Source organism: Erinaceus europaeus, chromosome 2, assembly GCF_950295315.1.
Source record: "Erinaceus europaeus chromosome 2, mEriEur2.1, whole genome shotgun sequence".
In the NCBI taxonomy this organism is placed as follows: Eukaryota; Metazoa; Chordata; class Mammalia; order Eulipotyphla; family Erinaceidae; genus Erinaceus; species Erinaceus europaeus.
The window spans coordinates 119,480,087-119,504,340 of NC_080163.1; the positions used below are offsets into that span (position 1 = coordinate 119,480,087).

At 41.5% G+C, this 24,254-nt stretch overlaps 1 protein-coding gene and 1 non-coding gene across 2 annotated transcripts in view; one reads left to right on the forward strand and one right to left on the reverse strand.

The window, feature by feature from the left end:
• Positions 1–24,254, forward strand: part of ZCCHC14 (zinc finger CCHC-type containing 14) — an 89,775-nt gene that overhangs the window by 2,078 nt on the left and 63,443 nt on the right. The window contains exon 2 of the mRNA XM_007531442.3: positions 20,792–20,915. Within this exon, the coding sequence (XP_007531504.2) occupies positions 20,792–20,915 (124 nt within the window). The remainder of the gene's footprint in view (positions 1–20,791; positions 20,916–24,254) is intronic.
• Positions 23,017–23,123, reverse strand: LOC132537141 (U6 spliceosomal RNA). Its single transcript, XR_009548604.1, has one exon. It is a non-coding gene; the product is annotated as a U6 spliceosomal RNA (small nuclear RNA).

Here is a 24,254-nt window from a genome sequence, read left to right on the forward strand (position 1 = left end):
TAACAGCCCCCCCATCCAGTGCCAGAACTGTGCTCCAAGAAAAAAGATTTCTCGTTGGCAAAGTGTGGGGTGTGTATTTACAAACTGACTTTCTTTGGGAAGAGATTGTAGGCAAAACTGATAGTGCTGAGTGCCTTCGATCATGCCTTCAAACTCTGAGGTAAAAGTTCAACACTTTGGTTTGCTGGTGAGGTGGTTTTAAGCTTTCTTTCAGCTCTGAATTATGGTTTTCTTTCTTCCTGTAAGAAGTGGTTGTGGTACCTACATTGGTTTTCATATATGTTGTATCTTTTTCAGTGATGTGGACCACAAACAGTGGTTTTGTTGTTTGTTAAGTATGTGCTTACAAGCTGCCCAAGACCCCATGTTGTGTATTGGAAAGTGTTCCAGCAAAACAGAGTGATGGTGGTGGGGAGCAGGGGCCCTAGGAAGTGTAGTTGTCTATGAAAGTGTCCCAATAGAGTGTCACTTACATGTGGGACTTCAGTCTGTTCCGTCTCCTGCATCCTTTGTCTTTGGTTTTCATAGCTCACACAGAATTATCTGTAGCCAGCAGCCTGGTCACATTAAACTCTGGATGGGGCTTCTTTTGTGTGCACACATGCATCATCACTTTGTAAAAGTAGAAGATGGCAGTTATTAATTCAGTGTGGCATTGAGCTAAAACCTGAGGGAAAAAAGTGCTTTTTCTGTGAAGCTAGAAATGTCTTTAAAGAAATGAGGGGCTGACCTACCCTCCCTAGTGGATACAGAACTGACCAGCTGTGTGACCTTGGCCACTATCCTCCTCCTCAGGGTGTGTCCCTGTTAGAGTGAGGACAGTCGGCCTACTCTTAGGTCTGATGGAGGGTTCCATGAGGTCTTGTGTGAGGTGCCTGGTGATGGCAACTGTGCTTCCTTTGGCAGTTTATAGAGGTGCCCGACCAAAATAAAGCACAGAGGGAGAAGTCTTGGGGGAGCATAATTCTTTTCAGAATTGATGCTTATTTGAGTGGACATTGTTTTTTGCTCTATCTTAGAGACTTCTGCCTGACCCTTAATAATGAGATTATAATGAGTAGCCTTAGGATCATTAAAACCTGATATTAATAAGCTGCTGCTTGGAGAAGGCAGCTCACATAAAGCCTCACATTTTAAACATTTGGCATTTTTAATGTTTGTATCTGACCTTTAGTGTAATCTTGAAAGAGCAACTGCATTTCTTTTGTTGTAATCTGGTGGGTTTTTTTTTTTTTTTTTTGGTCATTTGTTTTTTCTTCTGTTTTAAAGAAAAATCAGGGGTGGGGAGTGCTTGGTAATGCACCCAGTAAGCACACATGTTACCATGTGCAAGGACTCAGGGTTTAAGCCCCTCACCCCTAGTTGCAGGGAGGGAACTTCATGAGTGGTGAAGCAGTGCTGCAGGTGCCTCTCCCTACCTATCTCCCCTTCTCTCTCACTTTCTGTCTCTATCAACAACAAAAAAGAAAAGGGAGGGGTGCCAGGAGTAGTGGATTCACTATGCTGACATGGACACCATCAATAACCCTGGTGACAAAAAAAAAAAATCATACTTTTTTTTTTGCCATGTTGGCCACTTGATTCCACTGCTCCACATATGTGGAGCACCCCCCCTCCCACCACTTCCTGTGCTGTCCATGTTGCTCCCATGTGGTGCTGGGGTTTGAAGTTGGATCCTTGTGCATGGTAAAAAATACACTCTACTAGATGAGCTATCTCCAGGCTCCATCTGTTTTTTGTTTGGTTGTGTGTGTGTGTGTGTGTGTGTGTGTATGTTTTTACTTTTAATTTTTTGGATAGGACAGAGGGAAATGGAGAGAGGAGGGAGAGAAAGATAGACACCTGCAGACCTGCTTCACCACCTGTGAAGTGACCCCCCTGCAGGTGGGGAGCCGGGGCTCAAACTGGGATCCTTATGCTGGTCCTTGCACGCTACTGCCCAGCCCCCATCTGTTTTATTTTGTATTGAACTTTCTGAACTGAAAGGTTTTGTGTTTATCTTTTATTATTATTTCTTTTTAGTACAGAGAGGTCACCCACTTTTCTTTCTGTTTTTTATTATTATTACTAGATAGGACAGATAGAAATGGGGGGAGTAGAGAGGGAGAGACAGACAGCTGCAGACCTGTTTTACCACTTGTGAAGTGTCCCCAGTGCAGATGGGGAGCCCAGGGCTTGCATGTAGTAATATGTGCACTTCACTAGTTGTGCCACCTTCCAGCCCCCTATGTGTTGGTCTTGTGAAATAGCTCGCTTGGATATTGTGCTGCTTTTACTTTTCTCTGAACATGGTTCAAGCCGTGCTCCCACTGCATTAAAGGAAATTTCAGTGCTATGGTCTCTCTCTCTCTCTCAGTCTCTCTCTCTCTCTCTGCTTACGTCTCTATCTAAAGATAAAAATTAAAAAGATGTTGGGGGGGCGGGGGGCGGCACACCTGGTTGAGAGCACATGTTATAATGTGCAAGGACCCAGGTTCAAGTCCCCGGTCCCCACCTGCAGGGGGAAAGCTTCACAAGTGGTAAAGCAGTGCTGCAGGTGTCTCTCTTTCTATCCCACCCTTCCCTCTTGATTTCTGGCTGTCTCTATCCAATAAATAAAGAAAGATTTAAAAAAAAAAAAAAGATGTTGGAGCTGGGGAGATAGCGCAATGGCTATGCTAAGTAACTTTCATTCCTGAGGCATCAAAGGTCCCCAGCACTATCATAAACCAGAGCTGAGCAGTGTTTTGGCTATATAAAATAGAATAAATAAAGCCCACTACTTTTTTTTTTTTTTTTGACACCAGGGGCTCAGTGCTTATGACTCCGCAATCCCAGTGACTTAAAAATAATTCTTGGGGGTTGTCGGGCAGTAGCGCGGCGAGTTAAGCACACATGGCGCGAAGTGGGTGTAAGGATCCCAGTTCGAGCCCCTGGCTTCCCACCTACAGGGGGATCCCTTCACAGGTGGTAAAGCAGGTCTGCAGGTGTCTGTCTTTCTCTCCCCCTCTCTGCCTTCCCTTCCTCTCTCCATTTCTCTCTGTCCTATGTAACAACGACGACATCAATAACAACAACAATAATAACTACAACAACAATAAAAAAATTCTTGGGGCTAGATGGTGGGGCACCTAGTTGAGCGCAGATGTTACCATGGACAAGGACTTGGGTTCAAGCCCCCATCCTCACCTTCAGTAGTGAAGCTTCATGAGCAGTGAACAATGCTGCAGGTGTCCGTCTATTTTTACCCTTCTCCCATCTCCTTTTCTCTTTTGTCCTATCAAAAAGAAAAAGAAGAAGCAGCAGCCCACCAGGAATGGTGGATGTGTCATGCAGGTACCAAGCCCTGGCTGTAAACCTGCTGTCATTCAAATAAAAATAATTTTTTTCTGATGGGGAAATAGGGAGAGAGACATCTGCAGCACTGCTCTACCACTTATGAAGCCCGCTTCCTCCCACCTGACAACCCTGCAGATGGGAACTGGAAGCTTGTACCCAGATCCTCATTCATGATAACATGCATTTCTACTGGGTGCACCACTGCTTAGCCCTTAAGAACATTTTTATGATTCCTGAATTAAACCCTGTACGTATGTTCTGCTCTCTGTTTCCCCCCTTCCTTGCTGTGGCTGACACTAATTTGCTCTTTCTCTCTCTCTGGATTTGCCTGTATGAATTTTTCATAGGAGTAGAATCACACAGTTTGTGTCCCTCTGTGACTGGCTGCTTTACTCAGCATGATATTTTCAGGGCTTGTTCATGTTGTAGCATGAGCAGCCGTGGAGTTCCACCTTCCTTTTTAAGGCAGAAAACTTTAGGCATTTTCTCTTCTGGGTTAGTAGGCGCTTGTCTTAATTAAGCCTTCTACCAAAATACCTGATAGTTACTGCATCACCTTTGTTTCCATGGGCAGAGCCTCCCTAGCAGGGTCAACAGCGTGTGCATAACACCCTTTTGGTCTGTCCTGACCTCTCCTGGAAACTGAACACCCTGTGCTGTGCAGACATATGTTCTGGAAGCGTTGGTTAAACCAGTGGATGGAGCTGCTGGGAGCTTGAGTCCAGTGCTTCACACATGATGGCCAACCACACTTGTATTGCAGGGATAATACCAGAATAATGTTTTCCAAATGATCAGTGCAGAGGTATGGCAGCAGTGGTCTTCCTTTGGGTGTGTGTTTTGTGGCACAGTGTGGGACTATTTGCTGTGGCTTCCACCACACGGGCTCCAGGGAGTCCTGCAGAAACTGTGGGTACACACAAACACTGAGTAAACTTGTTAATGAGCTCTTGCCCAAGGCAAGCAACAGCTTGCTTTGTTTCATTGCTTTTCCTAGGCTGTTGAAAATCATTGTAGTTCAGAGGTGAAATGTTGGGTCGTTCTCCCTGTGGTTGTCATGTGAGGTGTAAATGGCTTCTTCTGGTTTCTCCTTTAACCCTCTGTTCAACCTGCAGCAGCTGGGAGCTCTCTAGACTTCCCCCAGTGGATTGGTTCCTGCTGTATCCTGTAGGCATCATTTGCCTTCATCTTTCTGCTTCAGAAATTTGCTTTCAGAAAATTGTACTTTTGTGTATAATAAAAGTTGCAAGTATTTTCCTTTTTTTTTTTTTTTTTTTTTTTGCCATCAGGTTCATCACTGGGGCTAGGTGCCTGCACTATGAAACCACCTCTCCCGGTGGTCTGTCCTTACCTCCCTTTCTCCCTCCCTCCCTCCCTCCCTTCCTTTTTATTTCTTTTTTTATTTGACCAGAAAGAAATTGAGAGGGGAGGAGAACCAGAGAAGGAGCAAGAAAGACACCTGCAAACCTGCTTCAACACTCGTGAAACTACCTCCTTCAGGTGGGGGAGCAGGGACTCAAACTTCTTGCGAATGGTGATATCACCAGCTCCCTTCCCCTGTCTTTTGACTTTGCCATGAAGTTTTATCAAGTCATATTTATGAGTCTTATATGGATGCTGGGTTTTATTCACAATTAAAAACACATCATACATTATACATGTTGCCATACGTATGTATACGTTGTGTTCATGCATTATACATTATAAGACTATTTCCTTGTGGTATCTTCTGGTACAGAGCTTGTGTGGTTTCTCCTTTTATATTGAACAGAACCATCTGGAACTTAGTTGGTGTGAGGTACAAAGCTAGTTTTATATTTTCCAGATGACAGCCAGTTGTCCCAGTGCCACTTGTTGAATAATCCTACCTTTTCTCTCCTGGATTTGAAGTAATATCTTTTATCGTAGTGTATGTTTCTCAAAATCTGTTTGATTTTACTTTGGACTCCAGTGAGTCTCATTAATGGCTATCTAATCTCTCATTTGACCAAAGTGATTGATTCTTTCTTAGTTTTACTTCTCTTTCATTTGTTCTCATGTCTTTGCAGATTTGCTCTCCACTGACAGAGCCCAGTAGCCCTCTTGACATCTTACCCTCTCCCCATCACACAAGATCTTTTGAAAGTACCAAGGATTGAAATTGTGTGAGAAATACTATGTAGTGTACTACCTGGACACTATTATTGTTGTTGTTATTATTGTTATTATTATTATTATTGAATATAGACAGAGAAATTGAAGGGGAAGATAAGGAGAGAGAAAGAGATCTGTAGCAGTGCTCGGAAGCTTTCCCCTGTTAGGCAGGTACCCAGGGCTTGAACCTGGGTCCTTGCACACTGTTAACATGTGTCCTCAACCAGGTGCACCACTGCCCAGCTCCCACAATTCACTATTAAAATACTGTTTAGGACTTTTCTTAATGCCTGTGGGAGGACAGCTTGTTATGACTCCAGCTTCCTGAGCATCTTTCTTGTGTGGATAGTTTTGCAAAGTAGTATGTTTCTGAAAACATTAATTCATGTGGAACATTTTTTCTTTATTTTTAAAGACTAGGTGTGTTGTTCATAAACAGTATTTTCAATATTTCTATTGTGGAGACTATTTTGCCAGTCAAGTTCTTTTTTCTTTGAGAATTACTAATAAAGAGATGAACCAGTAGTGGAAAAGGAGACGTGATACCACTGATGGTATTTGGGAAATTCTTCTATGTGCAGGGCACTGTTATAAGTACTGCTGATGTATTTATTTAATCTTCATAACAACTCAGTGAAGTAGATGCTATTTTTGTTCTCATTTTAGCTATGAGAAAACAAAGGTTAAGTATAAGTAATTTGCCAGAGACAGCATCAGAAAGTAGCTATTTTTATTTTGTAAAGCTAAAATGATGTTTACATTTTGTCATTTAAAAGGTGAGAGAAAACTTGAAGAACATGAAATGAGAAAAAAAAAGTTAGCAGGGAGACGTACACCATATGACTTAAAGAAACAGGAGGTATGGGACTGGTCCTATACCATATCCCCAGGCCTCTTGATGGCTTCTTGTTTGGAATCTGTTGTCTGTATAGCAGATTTCTCTCCCAGCTCCCCACCTCAGTCTCTCATTTTTTATTCATTCAATAATTTTTAACATATTTACAGTACTATAAGTAGATAATATGTGTGTATATAATTGTTATCTAAAGGTAAAACTTGCATTTTTACCTTTAATGAAATACATGTTTTAAGTCTACTATTTGATTCTTTTAACTATTTAGGTTTTTAAAAAAATGCATAAACTTGTGTACGCAAACCCTTGTCATGATACAGAACATAGGGGGCCGGGCAATGGCGCACCTGGTTAAGCTTCACCACTTATAAAGCTTATATGCCCTGTCGTTGGGGAGCGGAGGTTTGAGCGTGGGTCCAAAGCGAAGGACCTGCACAAGGTTTGAGCCCCTGCAACCCACCTGTGGGGGACGGGGATGCTTCACAAATGGTGAAACAGGTATGCAATTGTTTGTCTGTCCCTATCTCCCCGTCGTCTCTCAATTTCTCTCTGTCCTAGCCAGTAAAATGGAAAAAATGGCCACCAGGAGCAGTGGATTCATAGTACAGACACGGAGCCCCAGTGATAACTCTGGAGTCAAAAAAAAAAAAAAAAAGAAAAAGAAAAGATATCGAACATAGTAAAAGGAGATTATACTTAGCAAAACCAGTCAGAAGGAGAAAGACAGATACTAGATAAGCATCTGTTGTGTACTGTGTGAAAATAAAAACTGGTAAATAGATAAAATACAGCATAATTGTTTTGCAAAAAGTCTTTAAGGCCTTTTTGGGGCACCAGCAATCCCAGGTTTTGTCCCCAGCACCACTCTAAGCCAGAATTGAGTAGTGCTCTGGTAATAAATGTATGTATGTATGTATGGACATTGATAACAGAACTAAGATTGTCAGAATAGGATGAGAGAAAAAGTGGAGGGAGTTTAAGGTAGGCTGTTGGGTATTATTATTTTCTTGTCGTTGGTTTTATTTAAGTATTTTTTATTTATTCATTTTTTAAAATTTTATTTGAAAGGACAGAAATTGAGAGAGAAAGGGGGAGACACCTTCAGTACTACTTCACCACTCATGAAATTTCCCCCCTGTGGGTGGGGAGTGAGGTTTGAACTTGGGTGCTTGTGCATAGTAATGTATGTGCTCAGCCAGGTGAGCCACCATCTAGCCCATATTTAAGTCACACTTACTACTTCTGAGTGGTCTTTTATTTCCCCCCGACCCCCTTTTTCTCTAGGTCTTGATGTAATTGGAGTTCAGAACCATTTGCTCATCTTCCCCTAATACCTACCCCTATGGGAGTATAGACCAAAAAGCTTTATGGGGTGCAGAAGGTGGAAGATCTGGCTTCTATAAATGCTTCTGCATTGGACATGGAAGTTGGTTATTTATTTATTTTTTTATTGCCATTGGGCTTATTGCTGGGGTTCAGTGCTGACACTACAAACCCACCACTCCCAGTGGCATATTTATTTATTTATTTTATTTGTTATTGGATAGAGATAGAGAGAAATTGAGAAAGAAGAGGGAGATAGAGAGGAAGAGAGACAGAAAGACACCTGCAGACCTGCTTCACCGCTTGTGAAGCGACTCCCCTGCAGGTGGGGAGCGGGTTGCGCCACTTGCGCTTAACCTGCTGCGCTAACGCCCAACTCCCTATTTATTTATTTCTATTTGATAGGATGAAAGAAATTGAGAGGGATGGGGAAGCTAGGGAGAGGAAAAGATAGGCACCTGTGGACCTGCTTCATTGCTTGTGAAACATGTTAGTTTGTTAAATGAAAAAAAAATCATATTATTACTTGCCTACTGAAAATCACCTCAGGTCCTTTTCTGTCAATTTCTATCTTAACCACTCTTTTCCCTTCCCACCATGCTTTCGTTTGGTTCTGCTCTTTTTTTATGCCATTGGTTAGTTTTGCCTATTGCACTACATTTTTTTTTTTGCCTCCAGGGTTATTGCTGGGGCTCGGTGCCTGCACCATGAATCCACTGCTCCTGGAGGCCTTTTTTTTTTTCCCCCTTTTGTTGTTGTAGCTTTGTTGTGGTTATTATTGTTGTTGATGATGTCATTTGTCGTTGGATAGGACAGAGAGAAATGGAGAGGGGGGAGAGAAAGATAGATACCTGCAGACCTACTTCACCGCCTGTGAAGCGACTTCCCTGGAGATGAGGAGCCTGGGGCTTGAACCGGGATCCTGATGCCCATCCTTGCGCTTTGCGCCACGTGCGCTTAACCTGCTGCACTACTGCCAGACCCCCTATTGCACTACATTTAAGTGAAGTGTAGAATTCTGTTTTAGCTGTGAGCTTGACTTAATGCATTCTTAGTGGCTGGACTAGGGATTATAGGATGCTGTCTCCACTCTTAGAACTTGCTAGGATGGAGCATCTTGCAGCTGTATTGTGTATGTCTCTTGCCCTTCTTGCTCTGATTGTCACAGTATTACTTCTGTGTGAACTCTAAGCCCCACAATATAAAACATTTTTTTATTTATACTTTGTTAAATGAAAGGCATTTTTTATTTATGAAAATATAGTTCTACTTAGCCACACATTCACCATTTCTGATGCTCTTTTCCAGTAAGCCTGTTACATACACAACATCTGAAAGACTTTTCTTCCATGTCTTCTGGGGAACAGGTCTGCTGGTGAGAAAGTCTTGGTTTTCTTTCACCCTAAATTATTGTACTTTTGTATGAATTGTTAAAGGGCATTTTACTGGATGCAGTATTCCTTGTGGACAGTTTTACACACAACCCCTCGCCCCATGTTTAGAGAATTAGAGACACTGTCTTATGTTTTGTCCAGTATACTACAGTTTTTTTGACTGGCTTCACATTCTACTTTACATTTGGTATTGGAGTACCTTGAGTATGATGGTTTTGAGTGTTATTTTCTTAGTTGGTATTCTTTGAACTTACTTGGTCTGTGAAATTGTGTTTTTTTACTAAAGGTGGGACATTTTTTGTCATAATTTATTTCTCTGTGATTTTTCCTATCTTCTGGGACTCCACTGCAGGTGTATTACAACTTTGATGTTAACCATCATCACCACCCCCCATCGACCTGGTACCTTTAAAAATTATTTTTAAATTATTTTTCCCTTCTCTGTTTGAACACTTCTGTTAATCTGTTTTCAGATTCACTGAGTCTTCTTTTAATTCCAAACTGCTGTTAAGTCCATCTACTGAGTGTTTAGTTCAGAAATAGCTTTTTTTTTATTTTAGAATTTTCGTTAAAAATTTTTTTATAAGGACCAATATTCAACAGATTAGAGCACAGGACTTGCATACCTGAGGCTCCAAATTCAAATCCCAGAAACACATATATAGCAGACATGAAGTTCTTTGGTCTATCTCTTAAAGATAAATGAACAGTTGTTCTTTTATTATTTTAGGGCTCCTTTTTGATAGAGCAATTTTCAGTTCAAATATTATACTCATCCAAAGTTAATACTTTATATTAGGGTTCCCTCCTACTTTCCTTCAACCTTTTTATCCTGTGGTAATCTGAGTTCTGTTAGCTCTCTTTCCCAGTGTAGACCTCCCTTTAGCAGAAGTGTCTGCTTCTGGTTGTGTTCAGTTTATTGTTTGTGCTGATAGAGAGTTGGTAATCTGACCCCTTAGCTATTATTGAAAATGGAACCACCTGGCTATTATGACCCAGTGTGGAACTAGGAAGCATTTGTTCTAGGAAGGGTAGATACTTCCCCACTAGTTTAGCTGTGAAAGGAGCATTTTACCCAATCTGTGATATGTGACATGATTTAGAATAAGTCTCTGCAGAAGAGAAACAAGTTGGCCTGGTGTCTCCAGTGAGGGTTGTGTAGGGGATGTGCTCCTGACACTTAGTAGGTCCTAAGGAACTGGGAAGAGAAAAATCATGAGTGTAGGGAAACTTGGAGTATAAGTGTGACCCTCTAGTCATGGAACTCGTCAGGCAGAGGTGATATCTGTCTGCCAGCTGCAGGTAGGAAGTGGGTCTTGAATGTCTTCTTTTCTCCTCCACTTCCTCTGGTCATTTCCATGGCTTTACTCCTCCAAGGTTGACTTTTTCAGATAATGACAAAAAAGCAGAGACAGGAGAAAGAAACCATAGCACCAAAGTTTTCCTCCAATACTTTGGGGGCTGGGCTTGAACCTGGGTTACACGTATGGCAAAGCAGTGCACTATTCAAGTAAGCTGTTTTGCTGGCTATTTAAATGTCTTTTCTGCTGTGTGCAGTTGAACCTTATCTAGACTACTCTTGTTCTGCCTGGTAGAGATGTGCTTACCAACTCAGAGCAGTCTACAGTCAAGACAACTGAAAAGGAATTGTGACTCCTTTAGAAACAAACCCTAAACCTCTTCTTGCTGATACCTTCTGGCCTTTGGAATGCTTATTCTTATTCTGAAGTCGGTGCTTCTGCTTGTTCTTTGCTTCTTTCATTTTATCTCTCACCTACCCCTCCCCCCCTTTCCCTCTCCGCCACCAGGGTTACTAAGGGTTATTATTACTGGGGCTATGTACAATTTCTCTGCTCCCAGCAGACTTTTTTTTTTTTTCTTTAAGATAGGAGAGAGACTGTTCCACCTCTTTTGAAGTTTTCCCCATACAGACGCTGTTCCTGTGTGGTGTTTAGGCTACAAATCCAGATTCTTGGGCATGGTTAAATGTACTCTTTACTGAGTGAGTTATCCCCTGGTCCTTATGACTGTATTGTCCCTCCCTCCCCGCCATTTTTAACCCTATTGGGGTTGTCCTGACTACCTCTTGTCACTTTTCTGCTAAGACTAGCCCTTTTTTTTACAATGCACAGATCCTTCCCATCTCCATTGTGTTGTGTGATCTGATCTAGAACACAGCTGGGTGTTTAAAATGGAGCTTGCAGGGACTCAGCTGGTGGTATATCCAATTGAACATACACATTGCCGTGTGTAAGGACCCAGGTTCCTGGGTCCACCTATAAAGGGGAAACTTCATGAGAAGTGAAGCAGTACTGCAGGTACTCTCCCTCTCTGTCTTCCCCCTTCCTCGCAGTTTCTGTTCTATCAAATAGAAAAAGGAAAAGAAATGATCACTGGGAAGCAGAGGATTCGTTATTCAGGCACCAAGCCCCAGTAATAATCCTGATGACAATTTAAAATAATAATAATAATAATAATAATAGTAATAATAAAATGGAATGTGCTGCACTGTCTCATGTCTACTATGTGACAGGCCACTCCCCAGGGACATGTGACTGTACTCCTGAAACAAACTTGGGAAGTTGGGTAGGAAGCTATTTCAATCCCTATCCTGTGAGTGGGTGTATCATGACTGGGAGTCCTTGCTGTCACTGTCTTGTGCTGAATACTGCTTCCCCAAGTCTGTGGGGGTCCTGGAATGTGAACTTTTGAGAACTTCTCAGGGGGATATAGGTAGGACAGGGATCCCTGATTTGGGCTGCTGGTTTTGGTGTTGGGGGTGAAACCTTGGACTTCACCAATGAGAAACATACATTCTTGCACTGAGCCATACTCACTGAAAGCTACTTTCAAATTTTTGCTTTATAGTCATTTTGCAGGAATTCATCTCTTTAAATGCTTGGACCTTCTGCTGAGATTTTGGATCATTAATCCTTTTTTCCTTTTTTTTTTTTTAATACATAGATCTCTAGGGTAAGATATACTAAAAGGATTTTTTTTTTTTTACATGGAAAATGGTTTTGGTTAACATTGGCATTCACTCAACCTAAGTCAGCAAATAACTTTCAGTATTAAACTATCTGTTTTCTTGTTCTGGTTTTTAGACACATAATTACTATTTTAGTAAAATGCTTACAAATCACTTTTCTTTTTGATTTGATGTATTTTTCCCCCATGGACTTAAAAGTACTTAGCAGATATTCTTTCCTGCATAGAGATGAATTGTTTGGAAAGCAAACTGAACATAAATGACTATATTTGTGGACACTTTGGAGTTCATATTTGCACTGTAGGTACCTCCCTTCTGCCTTTGGGAATAGTAGAAAATGAAATTTTGTAAATGAAATAAGGAGAGAAATTGATATTTGTAAAAGAAAAAATTATATTGAAAGAATTATTTTTTCCTCCAGGGTTATAGCTGGGACTCAGTGCTGGCTTCACTGCTTGTGAAGCATGCCCCCATGCAAGTGGGGAACTAAGGGAAGGGCTCAAACCTGGTTCCTTAACATAGGTCCTTACACTTAGTTCTTTGTGCACTTAACTGGGCGCGCCCCCACCTAGGCCCCTGTTAAAGGGGATTTGAACTTAATGTAGTGGGTGGTGTGAAGTTGTGGGTTTGTTTTGGTTTGGTTTTGTTTTTTTGTTTTTTTGTTTTTTTTGTAGGCATCAGAATTTACTCTTAGGGTTAGGTTGTTTTTCATGAGAAATACTTTAATTCTGCTATATCTGTGAGAATTTTCCAATCAGGACTCATTTATATGTGCTAGTGCTTTATTATTTTTTTAATCACTTTATGAGAAGAGTGGAATGTTGCTTTACACAACTTGTCACAGGTGTACAGTTTCACATCTTTAGGATAAGTGTCAGCATGCCACAACCTCCACCAAATGGTGCTTATTTTAGTATTACTCAGGTCAAAGCAAATGAAAGGTAGTATATTTCAATTTGGTGGTCGCCTGGGCCTGCTCTGCAGAAGGATCTGTCACTATGCCCAGTTGGGGCTCCAAGCATCACAGCTGGTCTGCTGATCAGGTACTCTCACTGTACCCACAGTTCACATGAGGTGATGATAGCCAGTCCTGCTGCTCCCTTTTGGGCTTCTCTACCCACATCCCTAGCAGCCACAGGGAAGATCCTGACTATACTTCCATTCGCCTTTACCCGGAGATGTGGCATTACTGCCTTTGTGAAACCTGTGGAATGAACAATGTTTTGACTGTGACCAACAGAAGAAATCAGAATGTTCATAGTTCACTGTATGAAGTTTTCTTAAGATACCCTTTATTGTTTTGATACCCTTTATGTTCATTGCTGCCTTAAGCCACATGACACTCACTTAGGAAAGAAGTTCATTGATAGCTTAAGACATTGATAACTGCTTTCAGTATAACTGGCTTCATTTATAGTTCTTTGTTTTGTGTGTTTAATGCATACTTCTAGAAAAGGATCAGTAGCTTTCACCAAACAGTTGTAGGGGTCACAGCTCTTTTCAGAGCCAGTTTCTAGTGTCTGTCAGTGCCATGAAGGAAGACTTAGAGAGACAGACAGACACACACACACACACACACACACACACACACCAGTTTATCTCTGCAATTAGTGTTTTGGAGTCCCTGCTTCTAACCACCATGTCAGCTAGTCCCTTTCAGGTGATTGAAAGATCAATAATGAAATAGAATCTTAAAAATTGAAATCTTCTAAAGATTGTGTGATTTGGATCCATGAATATGAAAGTGAATTCTAGACCTAGAACTTTGAAGATGCTTGTGTTTCCCTCATCAGGGGTCCTGAACTGAGGAAAAACCTTCCTTGAAAAGTGTTAAAAGTTGTGCAACAAATATCCCCTTTTTTTTTTTTTTTGAAACCAGGATTATCACTTGCATTTGTTGCTGGTATTACAAATACACTGCTCCTAGTGGCCATTTTTCTTTTTTTTCCCCTTTTCTTTTTTCTTTTTCTCCCCCCCCCCTTTTTTTTGTTGACAGGACAAATGGAAATTGAGAGGGAGAGGGAAAGATAGACAGTTGTAGACCTGCTTCACTGATTGTGAACCATTCCCCCTGCAGGTGGGGAGTAAGGACTCAAACCTGGGTCCTCGAGCATGGTAGTATATGTGCTCAACCAAGTGTGCCATCAATCGGCCCCTTCCCCCTGTTTCTTGATGTTTTCTTTTGCTTTATCATCCATGTACCCATCCTTGGAAGAGATCTTTGAATTCCCCATTCTCTGTAGAGTGAGATCCTCTTGCACCCCTCCTACAGTGAGCTTGTGTGGCCCTTGACTATTCCAGTGACTTTATTTTAAATTGCTCTTATGACATAGGTATCATCTGGGAACTGGTTAAAGACCAAGTCTCAGCTCCATCTCTCCCAACCCCAGAACATACATGTGAACATCTGGAGACCAACCATACATGTGAGTGTGGAAGTATAAGCTAGTTTCTGAATTGCCAGGTGCAAGCTGCTTGGGACATCCCCATCCCTAGGACATGGGGCAGATGTCAGATTGAAATCACTTTCTTGGAAGAACTGTAGATTCTCTCCCATTCTAGTAGCAGCCTTCAGAGTTAAGACTTCATCTGGCTATGACTATCAAACCTTCTTATGTCTGTTATCAGTTGGGTTGCAGACATTTTTCTTTGAAATAGAGGTGCTTTTACTCAATAGCAAGAGGCAAGCTTCACAACTGGTGGAGCAGTGCTGTTGTTCTCTCTCCCTTCCCATCCATCTCTTTTGACAGAAGCTTCCTCTAATGAGGTGGCATATGGCAAAGTATGTGCACTATCCCAGTAAGCTATTTTTTTTAAAGATTTTATTTATTTATTAATGAGAAAGGAGGAGAGAGAAAGAGCCAGACATCACTCTGGTACATGTGCTGCCGGGGATTGAACTCAGGACCTCATGCTTGAGAGTCCGATACTTTATCCACTGTGCCACCTCCTGAAAACCACCCTTTCCATCCATCTCTCTTATGTCACCTCTATGGATGGGGAGAGAAAAGGGTAGACTGACTACTAGGAAAGGTGGGATTGTTCAGGCATTGAACCCTAATGATAAACCTGGTGGCAAAAAAAAGAGGTTTTTTTTATTATTATTATCTTTATTTGATAGAGACAGCCAGAAATCGAGAGGAAGGGAGAATATAGAGAGGGAAAAAGACAAGAGATACACCTGCAGCACTGCTTCACCACTTGTTAAGCTTTTCCCCTGTAGATGGGACCAGGGGCTTATGCACTATAACATGTGTGCTCAACCAGGTGCAACACCACCCAGCCCCTAGAGGTGCTTTTTTATTGGTTGCATCCTGACCTGGGACCTGGAATTTGGTTTTCTAACTAGCTCCCAAGTGATGCCTGTGTGACAAGAACATTTGAAGATAAAATAACTTGTGAGAACAATCAAGAGCCACACAAACCCATTGTAGGAAGGGTGCAAAGGGATACCACACTGGACAACGAGTTCAGTGAGTCCCATTACCATTTGGTTGTATAACCATATATTTTACAGAGACCCTGTGGGGTGGGGACAGTTCAGGCTAAGGCACAGGCAGTAGTACAGTTGTCTGGGAAGGTCTCCTGCCAAATTCAGAACTGTTGACTGCTCCTGACTACAAAAAAAGTAGACTGAGGAGAGGAGAAAGCACTGGGTGTTTGTTTGGAAATAAGATGAGGTGCACATTGAAGAAGACTTTGAACCTGAAGGAAAGTGTGTATCCAGCTCTTTGTTGGAGAGGTTCTCCTTGACTTCCTAGTGGCAGTAACTGGAGACATATGGAGCCCGTCAAGTCTCTTCCTATGCATGTTGAGCTGATGACCATGCGCTGCTTGTGAACATGAGTCAGAGAGCATTTGAGTTGAACTTCATAGGTCACATGGGGCAAATTAACTGAAACAAAAATAACCCCAAAACAGCATTTCTGGGAAATGCAAGTGATGACAGCTTTCAATGTAAACAAAGGAACAAAGTAAAGATAAAGGCTTGCTTAGAAACAGTGGACATTCTGAAAACTAAGAAAAAATGCCTTGAGAAAAATATAATGAGCACAGTTGTCTCTTTCCCAGAAATTATGTTTTCAAGGAGTTTGCTTTCCTTTACTTTTGTCAGCTGCAGTGTATTTTGATAGGATAACCTGGGTTTTTCCTTTCTATTTGTAGCCACAGCAGATGGACCCACAGGAAACTTTCAGCTTTTTCTGCTGCTTCAGGAAGAAGCTTCCTGCTCCCTCTGGGTTCCTCCTGGTTTGTGCTGGGGATTATCATCAGTGATCACAGCCTGGGGAGCTTTATGAACAACAGAAAGCTACTACCAGAGTCCTGACAGCAGTGGGGCCTTGTTGGGGGTGCTTGATGTGGGTTCATAGAACCCAGAGCCTTGGATTCTATGTTGTAGAAGTTGAGAACGAGCACTTCAGTTCCACTCTCCTTTCACAACTGTGTTGTAACCCCAACACCAAACACCATGCCTATCATGTATGATTCTTCACTGCCCCCAAAGACTAACTCGAGACCTGACTTCTTTGTTTGGGTGCCTATTAGGTTTCTGATAAGCCAGTGATGTGCATTCAAGACTTAATGGTCATGGAACTGGCTGTTGGGGTAGGAGGGGTCAGTTCCCAACCAGCAAGGCTATCTAGATAGCTCAGCCTCTCTCTTTTGAGGACCAGCACTTAGGGTCAGTTAGCAGGGTGACTAGGTGAGCACAGAGGCAGAAGACTCAGATGAAATAGGGTGGCATGTGCTGGGATGGTATGTATGTAAGACATCGACTTACCAAGTGGTTTCTCCAAAGGAATGCTTAGTATGTGGAGCTAAAATTCTTGCCCTTTCTGAAATTATTTATACCTACTAGTTATATCAATAGATCTTTTTAAATAGGAGACTGTTCTTTTCTGGAATACTCTGAGCATTTGGATGATGAAAGAAACTTCTTTTTTAAATTACTTTATTGGGGAATTAATGATTTACAGTCTGTAAAATACAGTGGTTTATACATGCATAACATTTCCCAGTTTTTCACATAACAATCCAACCCCCACTAGATCCTGCTCTGCCATCATGTTCCAGGACCTGAACCCTCCCTACACCCCAGAATCTTTTATTTTGGTGCAGTATACCAGCTGATGAAAGAAACTTTATCAAATATGAGGAACTCAGGAGTCAGGAGGTAGTGCAGCGGGTTAAGCACACTTGGTGCAAAGTGCAAGGACCGGTTAGGATCCTGGTTCGAGGCCCAAGCTCCCCACCTGCATGGGAGTCACTTCACAAGTGGTGAAGCAGGTATAAGGAACTCATCCTCCATTGGGGGGGGGGGGAAACACAGCCTGGAAGTGGCTTAGTGGCAGAGTTGCAGGCGGTTTTTTTTTTTTTTTTTTTTGGGGGGGGGGTCATTGCCAAAGCTTTATGTCTCTAGGTCAGCTTTTTTTAACTAGAAAGGGAAAGATACCACAGCACCAAAGCTTCCTCCATTGTGGTGGGGGCTGAACTCAAACTAAGGTAGCATGCATGGCAAATCAGGCACACTATTCAGGTGAGCTGTTTAGTCAACCCAAGTTATAGTACTTTATGCATAAGACCCCTCCCTAGTGGCATCATATATGCCAGAGTGGTGCTCTGCTTCCTCCCCTTTCTCTTTTTCTCATTATTAATAAATGGAAATGACTGTGCTCTCTGACATCTTACTACAGCTCCCATCTGTGAGGGATGAGTTGAACTGTTTAATCATTTAATTATTTATTTGTTTATTGTTTGTTTTTGTTTGCCTCCAGGGTTATCACTGGGCTCAGTGCTGGCACTACGAATCCACTGCTCCTGGCATCCATTTTTCCCCATTTTTATTGGATAGAGCAGAGATAAATTGAGAGAGGAGGGGAAAATAGAGGGGGAGGAGAAAGGTAGATACCTGCAGACCTGCTTCACTGCTTGTGAGGCAACCCCCTGCAGGTGGTGAGCCAGGGGTTCAAACCTGGATCCCTTTGTGTGAGTGCTTGAGCTTCGTACTGTGTGTGCTACACCACTGCCCACCCCCCCTCCTCTTTCTCCTTCTCTTTGTTTTGTTACATAGCAACAGTATCTGCAATTGTGATGAACCTGCACACTATTCCCTTCCTACCCACTGTACAGGCAATGAAGTTCTAAAGAAAGGGAGCTCAAACTCTTGTGTGAGGATTAGAACCAAAACTGATGCTTTTCTTTTTCTCTGGTTTTCCCCCCATTGTTGTGTACATAGCATGATGTCTCTCTACTTTTCAGTCTGTTTTGCTGTCCTTTGAAGTTTGGACATATATTCAATTTTTTTCTAGTTTTACTTTATTTGATAAGGCAGAGAAATTGAGGGGGGAGGGGATAAATAGAGACAAATACCTTCAGCACTCTCACTACTCATGAAGTTTCCATTTTTCAGGTGGAGACCAGGAGCTTGAACCTGGGTCCTTGTGCATGGTAACATCTGCATTTAATTAGGTACACCCAGCCACCTGAACATATGTTAAATTGTGACTGAGGATGTTAAAGCGCTAGTCATTTTTATTCTTAATTCTACAAGTAATATGTGTAATTTGGCAGTGAGAGTTTTCAAATAATGATCATTATTAAGGGAAGAACAAATGGTATTGACTACACCTTTACCATAACTCAAAAACAGCTTTTCTTCTCTTCAGAGGTCACTATACTTAATAGTTCACCATATTTTTCTAGCTCTTTCTGCTTATTTACACCCAAGAACTCTCTTTAAACCAAAGAAAAGGGTGGAGAGATGGAAGTCAATTTGCAGTTTTTTTGTTTTGTTTTGTTTTCCTTTTTTTAATTTTTTTTTTATTTAAGAAAGGATTAATTAACAAAACCATAGGGTAGGAGGGGTACAACTCCACACAATTCCCACCACCCAATCTCCATATCCCACCCCCTCCCCTGATAGCTTCCCCACTCTCTATCCCTAAGGGAGCATGGACCCAGGGTCATTGTGGGTTGTAGAAGGTGGAAGGTCTGGCTTCTGCAATTGCTTCCCTGCTGAACAGGGGCGTTGACTGGTCGGTCCATACTCCCAGTCTGCCTCTCTCTTTCCCTATTAGGGTGGGTCTCTGGGGAAGTGGAGCTCCAGGACACACTGGTGGGGTCGTCAGTCTAGGGAAGCCTGGCCAGCATCCTGATGACATCTGGAACCTGGTGACTGAAAAGAGAGTTAACATACAAAGCCAAACAAACTGTTGAGCAATCATGGACCCAAAGCTTGGAATAGTGGAGAGGAAGTGTTAGGGGGATACTCACTGCAAACTCTAGTGTACTTCTGCTTTCAGGTATATACTTTGCAGTAGTTTATGGATACGTGTGAACATATGCTCTCTCTCACAGAAACTGGTGTATATCTAGGCTTTGGGACTTTGTTAGGAACTGAACCACCTGAGATGGAACCAGAGTATACTATGAAAGGAAAGGTCTCACCCGAGTAATGAAGCTGAAGGGCTGTCATTCCACACGTGAAGTCTCTGGACACAGTCTGAAGTGAAGCATGTTGAGGTGGCAATCGTTGTGTTGATTAGGTTGTGATCGGCAGATGCAATATTATTTGATATGGATTGGGAGAGGCATGTGGGAAAGTGGGCCCTATCCTAAGGTTCCAGGACTAGGAGAAATATAGGCTCTATAGTGGAGATGTGAGGTTCCTGCTGTCTTAGGGTTCAAAAAGACAGTCGATAGTTAATGTTATCATCACATTATTTGTTAATTGGGTTAACTTTGAAAAGTCCTTTTGTTAGGGTTTGCTGTACAGTACCCAGTATCTTGTATATAGCTGTGCTATTGGTTGCTTCTGATCTACTTGGTCTAGGCTTTTGAGAGAGTCCGCATATCAAATACACAGCCTATATATTTAAAAGATTCAGTCTGTGTTTTAAAAAACTTTGAGACATACAATTAATTTTCCCCCTCTCATATTAATTAACTAGTGATTTATATGACTACATTTTACTAGGAGTGTACATTAACACCATTCCCACCACCAAAAGACTGTGACCCATCCCTCCCACCCACTCCCACCCCCCACTGGCCCAGGAAGCTGCATGTCTACCCCTCACCACAGGGTTTTTACTTTGGTGCCCTGCTTACAATTTGGTCAGGTCCTGCTTTTAGTTTTTTTTTTTTTGTTTTTTTTTTTTCTGTATGTTGAGGCTTGCTCTCTGGCAGCACAGACCACCTTCTCCTGTTCCTTTATGCTTGTGTCTTTGGCCATCTGTGGCATCGTGTCTACCCACTGTTGTTTTATGTTTTCACTCTCACCAATGTTATTTTGTTGAGGGTTCCAGCACTCACCTTCCCATGTATAAGTACTTTGTGTGAATAATTCTGAGAAATGGAATTGTAATTTTAGATAGGCTTTAAAAAACTGTACTTCCAGATAGTTCCAGTTACGGTCTATTCTTTATTATTGCTTTTAGAGCATTTCATGATTTATTCAAGATTTATAGAAGGACATGACAACTTGAGTTGATAAAGTTTTTGTCCAGCTAAGTGAACCACTGACAGTCATAAACTCCCATGTTAGCTTTAAAGTCATATCTACTGTTACTACATTTCAGGTCCAAGTAGTAGATTGGTGAAAATCTTTGTCTTAACAAGTGTGTGTGTGCATGTGTGTACATGTGTGTACACATACATCCACATGTATTAATGATCATGTTTTATGGGAAATTTTAAAATAAATGATTTTTTAAATGTCAATTAAATCACTTTTTATGAATCAAATGGAAGAAAACAAAATGATCATTTTTATCCCTACAGATCTCCCCAAGAACCGAGACCCCCATCAGCAGTGTCAGTAATAGCTTGGAGAATGCACTACACACGTCAGCACATTCCACTGACGAGCCGATGCCCAAGAGGTCTGTCGGAAAACACTCCAAAGGTGAGCCCAACCCTCAGAGACTAGAGGGGAGAGAGGATGGGTATACAGAAATGAGATCTCAGTGGTGAGATCTGTTTAAATGATTTCAGATCCTTCATGAAAGCTTTTGGTGAGCTTAGTTTTTATTCATCGTTTTGTAAGTAATACCGGAACTTTTCTGGGATGTAAAATCCCAAACATTGATGTTTATTAAGGGAGAAAAATAAAAGTCATTGTTAGATGTTCCTCACCATGCACTAAAGTAAGCCCTAACCTCTGGTGCTCCTTGTCTTACAGATTTTTCTACAGCAGTGTGTGTACTGTCTTTACCAGCTGGGCCCCACCAGCCATGCTTGTTATAAGCATGAGAGATGTGGCTCAAGTGATTGAAGACCTAAAGTTGTATTATGCCACTTTCTCGTCACAATTGTAATATGGATCCTGCTGCCATAGGCACATGCAGCTTTGAAGATGGGGCCATATTGCCAATGACATTCTGTCCGTGTCCTGACTGCTTATAGCCCTGCTAGCCACCTATGCAATTTATTTATTTATTTATTTATTTATTTATTTGAAAGAGAGACAGAAGGTGAGAGAACCAGAGCATTACTCAGTTGAGTGCGCATATGCCTTTGTACAAGGACCTAGTTTCAAGCTCCCATTCCCAACCTACAGGGGGGAGGCTTCACCAGTGATGAAGCAGTGTTGCAGGTAACTCTCATCTTCTCTCTTTATCTTCTACTCTTCTCTCAGTTTCTCTGTATCATTTTGTAGAGAGCGGGGAAGGGAAGAGGCCAAGATGGTTCTCCCCCATGGCCACACATTTATCATATTTAAACTTGACAAAGAATTGGCAAGATAAGCATGAGTATCAGGAATTTTTGAGTATTTATGAGAAAGAAATAGAGAAAGAACCAGACATCACTCTGGTACATGTGCTGCCAGAGATGGAACTCAGGACCTCATGCTTTAGAGTCCAGTGCTTTATCCTCCCGGACCATGGAATTTTAAAATTTTTATTCAGGAAAAGTGAGAGCACACAATTCAGGATGATGTGTGGGCAGAAAGAGAGGTGGTTCTAAGCCATTCTAAGCCATTCCCACACTTATTGTACACTTCTGTGTCCATCCTCTTCCACTTCCCTGGTGCTACCTTTAAGTTGGTGCTTCCTCATTCTCCCTTAGGTACTAGATAGGGCTGCCCTCTATCACTGTTACTATTCAACATAGTGTGGGAAATTCTTGCCATAGCAAGAGCAAAAAATTGAAGAGATACAGGTTGAAAGGGAAGAAGTCAAACTCTCTCTTTGCAGATGATACGATAGTATACATAGAAAAACCTAAAGAATCTGGCAAGAAGCTCTTGGAAATTATTGGGCAATATCGTAAGGTGTCAGGCTACAAATTTAACATACGAAAGTCAGTGGCATTTCTCTATGTAAACACAACTTAGAAGAGGAAGAAATCCAGAAATTAGTCCCTTTTATTATAGCAACAATAAAATATTTAGGAATAAGCCTAACAAAAGAAGTGAAAGACTGCTGAAATAGCTCAGTTGGGAGAGCATTAAACTGAAGAAGTGAAAGACATATACTGAAAGTTGTCAGTCATTATTCAAGGAAATTGAAAAAGAACAAAGAAGTGGAAAGATATACCATGTTCATGGATTGGAAGAATTAGCATCAATAAAATGAATGTACTACCCAAAGCCATATACAAATTTAATGCAGTCCCCATCAAGGTCCCATCCAATTTTTTTGGAGAATAGAACAAAAGCTATAAATGTTAATCTGGAACCAGAAAAGACCTAGAATTGCCAAAACAATCTTGAGAAGAAAGAACAGAATTGGAGGCATAACACTCCCAGATCTCAAACTGTATATTACAAGGCCATTGTAGTAAAAACTGCAAGGTACTGGAACATAAATAAACACACCAGTGGAGTAGAACTGAGAGTCTGGAAATAAGCCCCCACACCTATGGACATCTAATCTTTGACAAAGGTGCCCAGACTATTAAATGGGGAGAGTCTCTTCAACAATTAATGTTGGAAAAATTGAGTTGAAACCTACAGGAGAATGAAACTGAACCACTGTATTTCTTTTTTTTTTTTTTTTTTTTTTTTAAATATGGAACGCTTCACGAATTTGCGTGTCATCCTTGCGCAGGGGCCATGCTAATCTTCTCTGTATCGTTCCAATTTTAGTATATGTGCTGCCGAAGCGAGCACTGAACCACTGTATTTCATCATACACAAAAGTAAATTCCAAATGGATCAAGGACTTGGGACATTAGACCAGAAACTATCAAATACTTATAGGAAAATATTGGCAGAACTCTTTTTCATCTAAATTTTAAAGGGATATTCAGTTATATAAATCCAGTTACAAACACTAAAACAAAAATAAACCAATGGGACTACATCAAATTAAAAAGCTGCTGCACAGCAAAAGAAAGCACCACCCAACTAGAGACCCCTTACAGAATGGGAGAAGATCTCTACATGCCATATGTCAGACAAGAGTTTAATAACCAAAATTTATAAAGAGCTCACCAAACTCAGCAACAAAAAAGCAAATGACCCCACCCAAAAATGGGGAGAGGGTATGAACAGAATATTCACCAAAGAAGAGATCCAAAAGGCTACCAAACATGAAAAAAATGCTCTAAGTCACTGATTGTTAGAGAAATGCAAATAAAGACAACAATTAGATACCAATTCACTCCTGTAAGAATGTCATGAGCCAGGTTTTGAACCGGGTTCCATCCAAAATGGTTCAGCCATTCAGAGTATTAAGGAATATTCGCCTATACATGCAGGTAGATTTAGCAGTCATCTAGTCTGTGTGAGCTTGGAAGTCCCCCGGTTCACTTTCTCAGGCACCTTATTGAATGATGAGAACCTCCTGACTTTCCTAAGTAGCATACATTATATTGGGCAGAAAACTGCCTACCTGAAACTCCTGTCGGACCTTCCTTGTCATTTGTTAACATTAATAACCCAAACAAATAAATCATTACTGAGCACTGAAGAAAAAGAAAAAAAAAGGCAGAGGAGGAGAAAGAAAAATGGCCTCTGAGAGTGGTCATTCATAGTGTAGGTACTGAGCTCTGGTGGCAATTAAAAAAAAAAATGCTTCAAACAGTGAAAATATTCTTAACTGGGGTTGGGCAGTGGTGCACCAGGTTAGGCACGCACAGTGTGAAGCACAGACCCAATGCAAGGATCCTGGTTCAAGCCCCTCACCTGCAGGAGGATCACTACACAAGTAGTAAAGCAGGTCTGTGCTGGGAAATTGTGCAGATGCAGTCACATCTGCCATGTTGTCCCCTCAGGCTATTGCCAGTTCCTGCAAGAGTT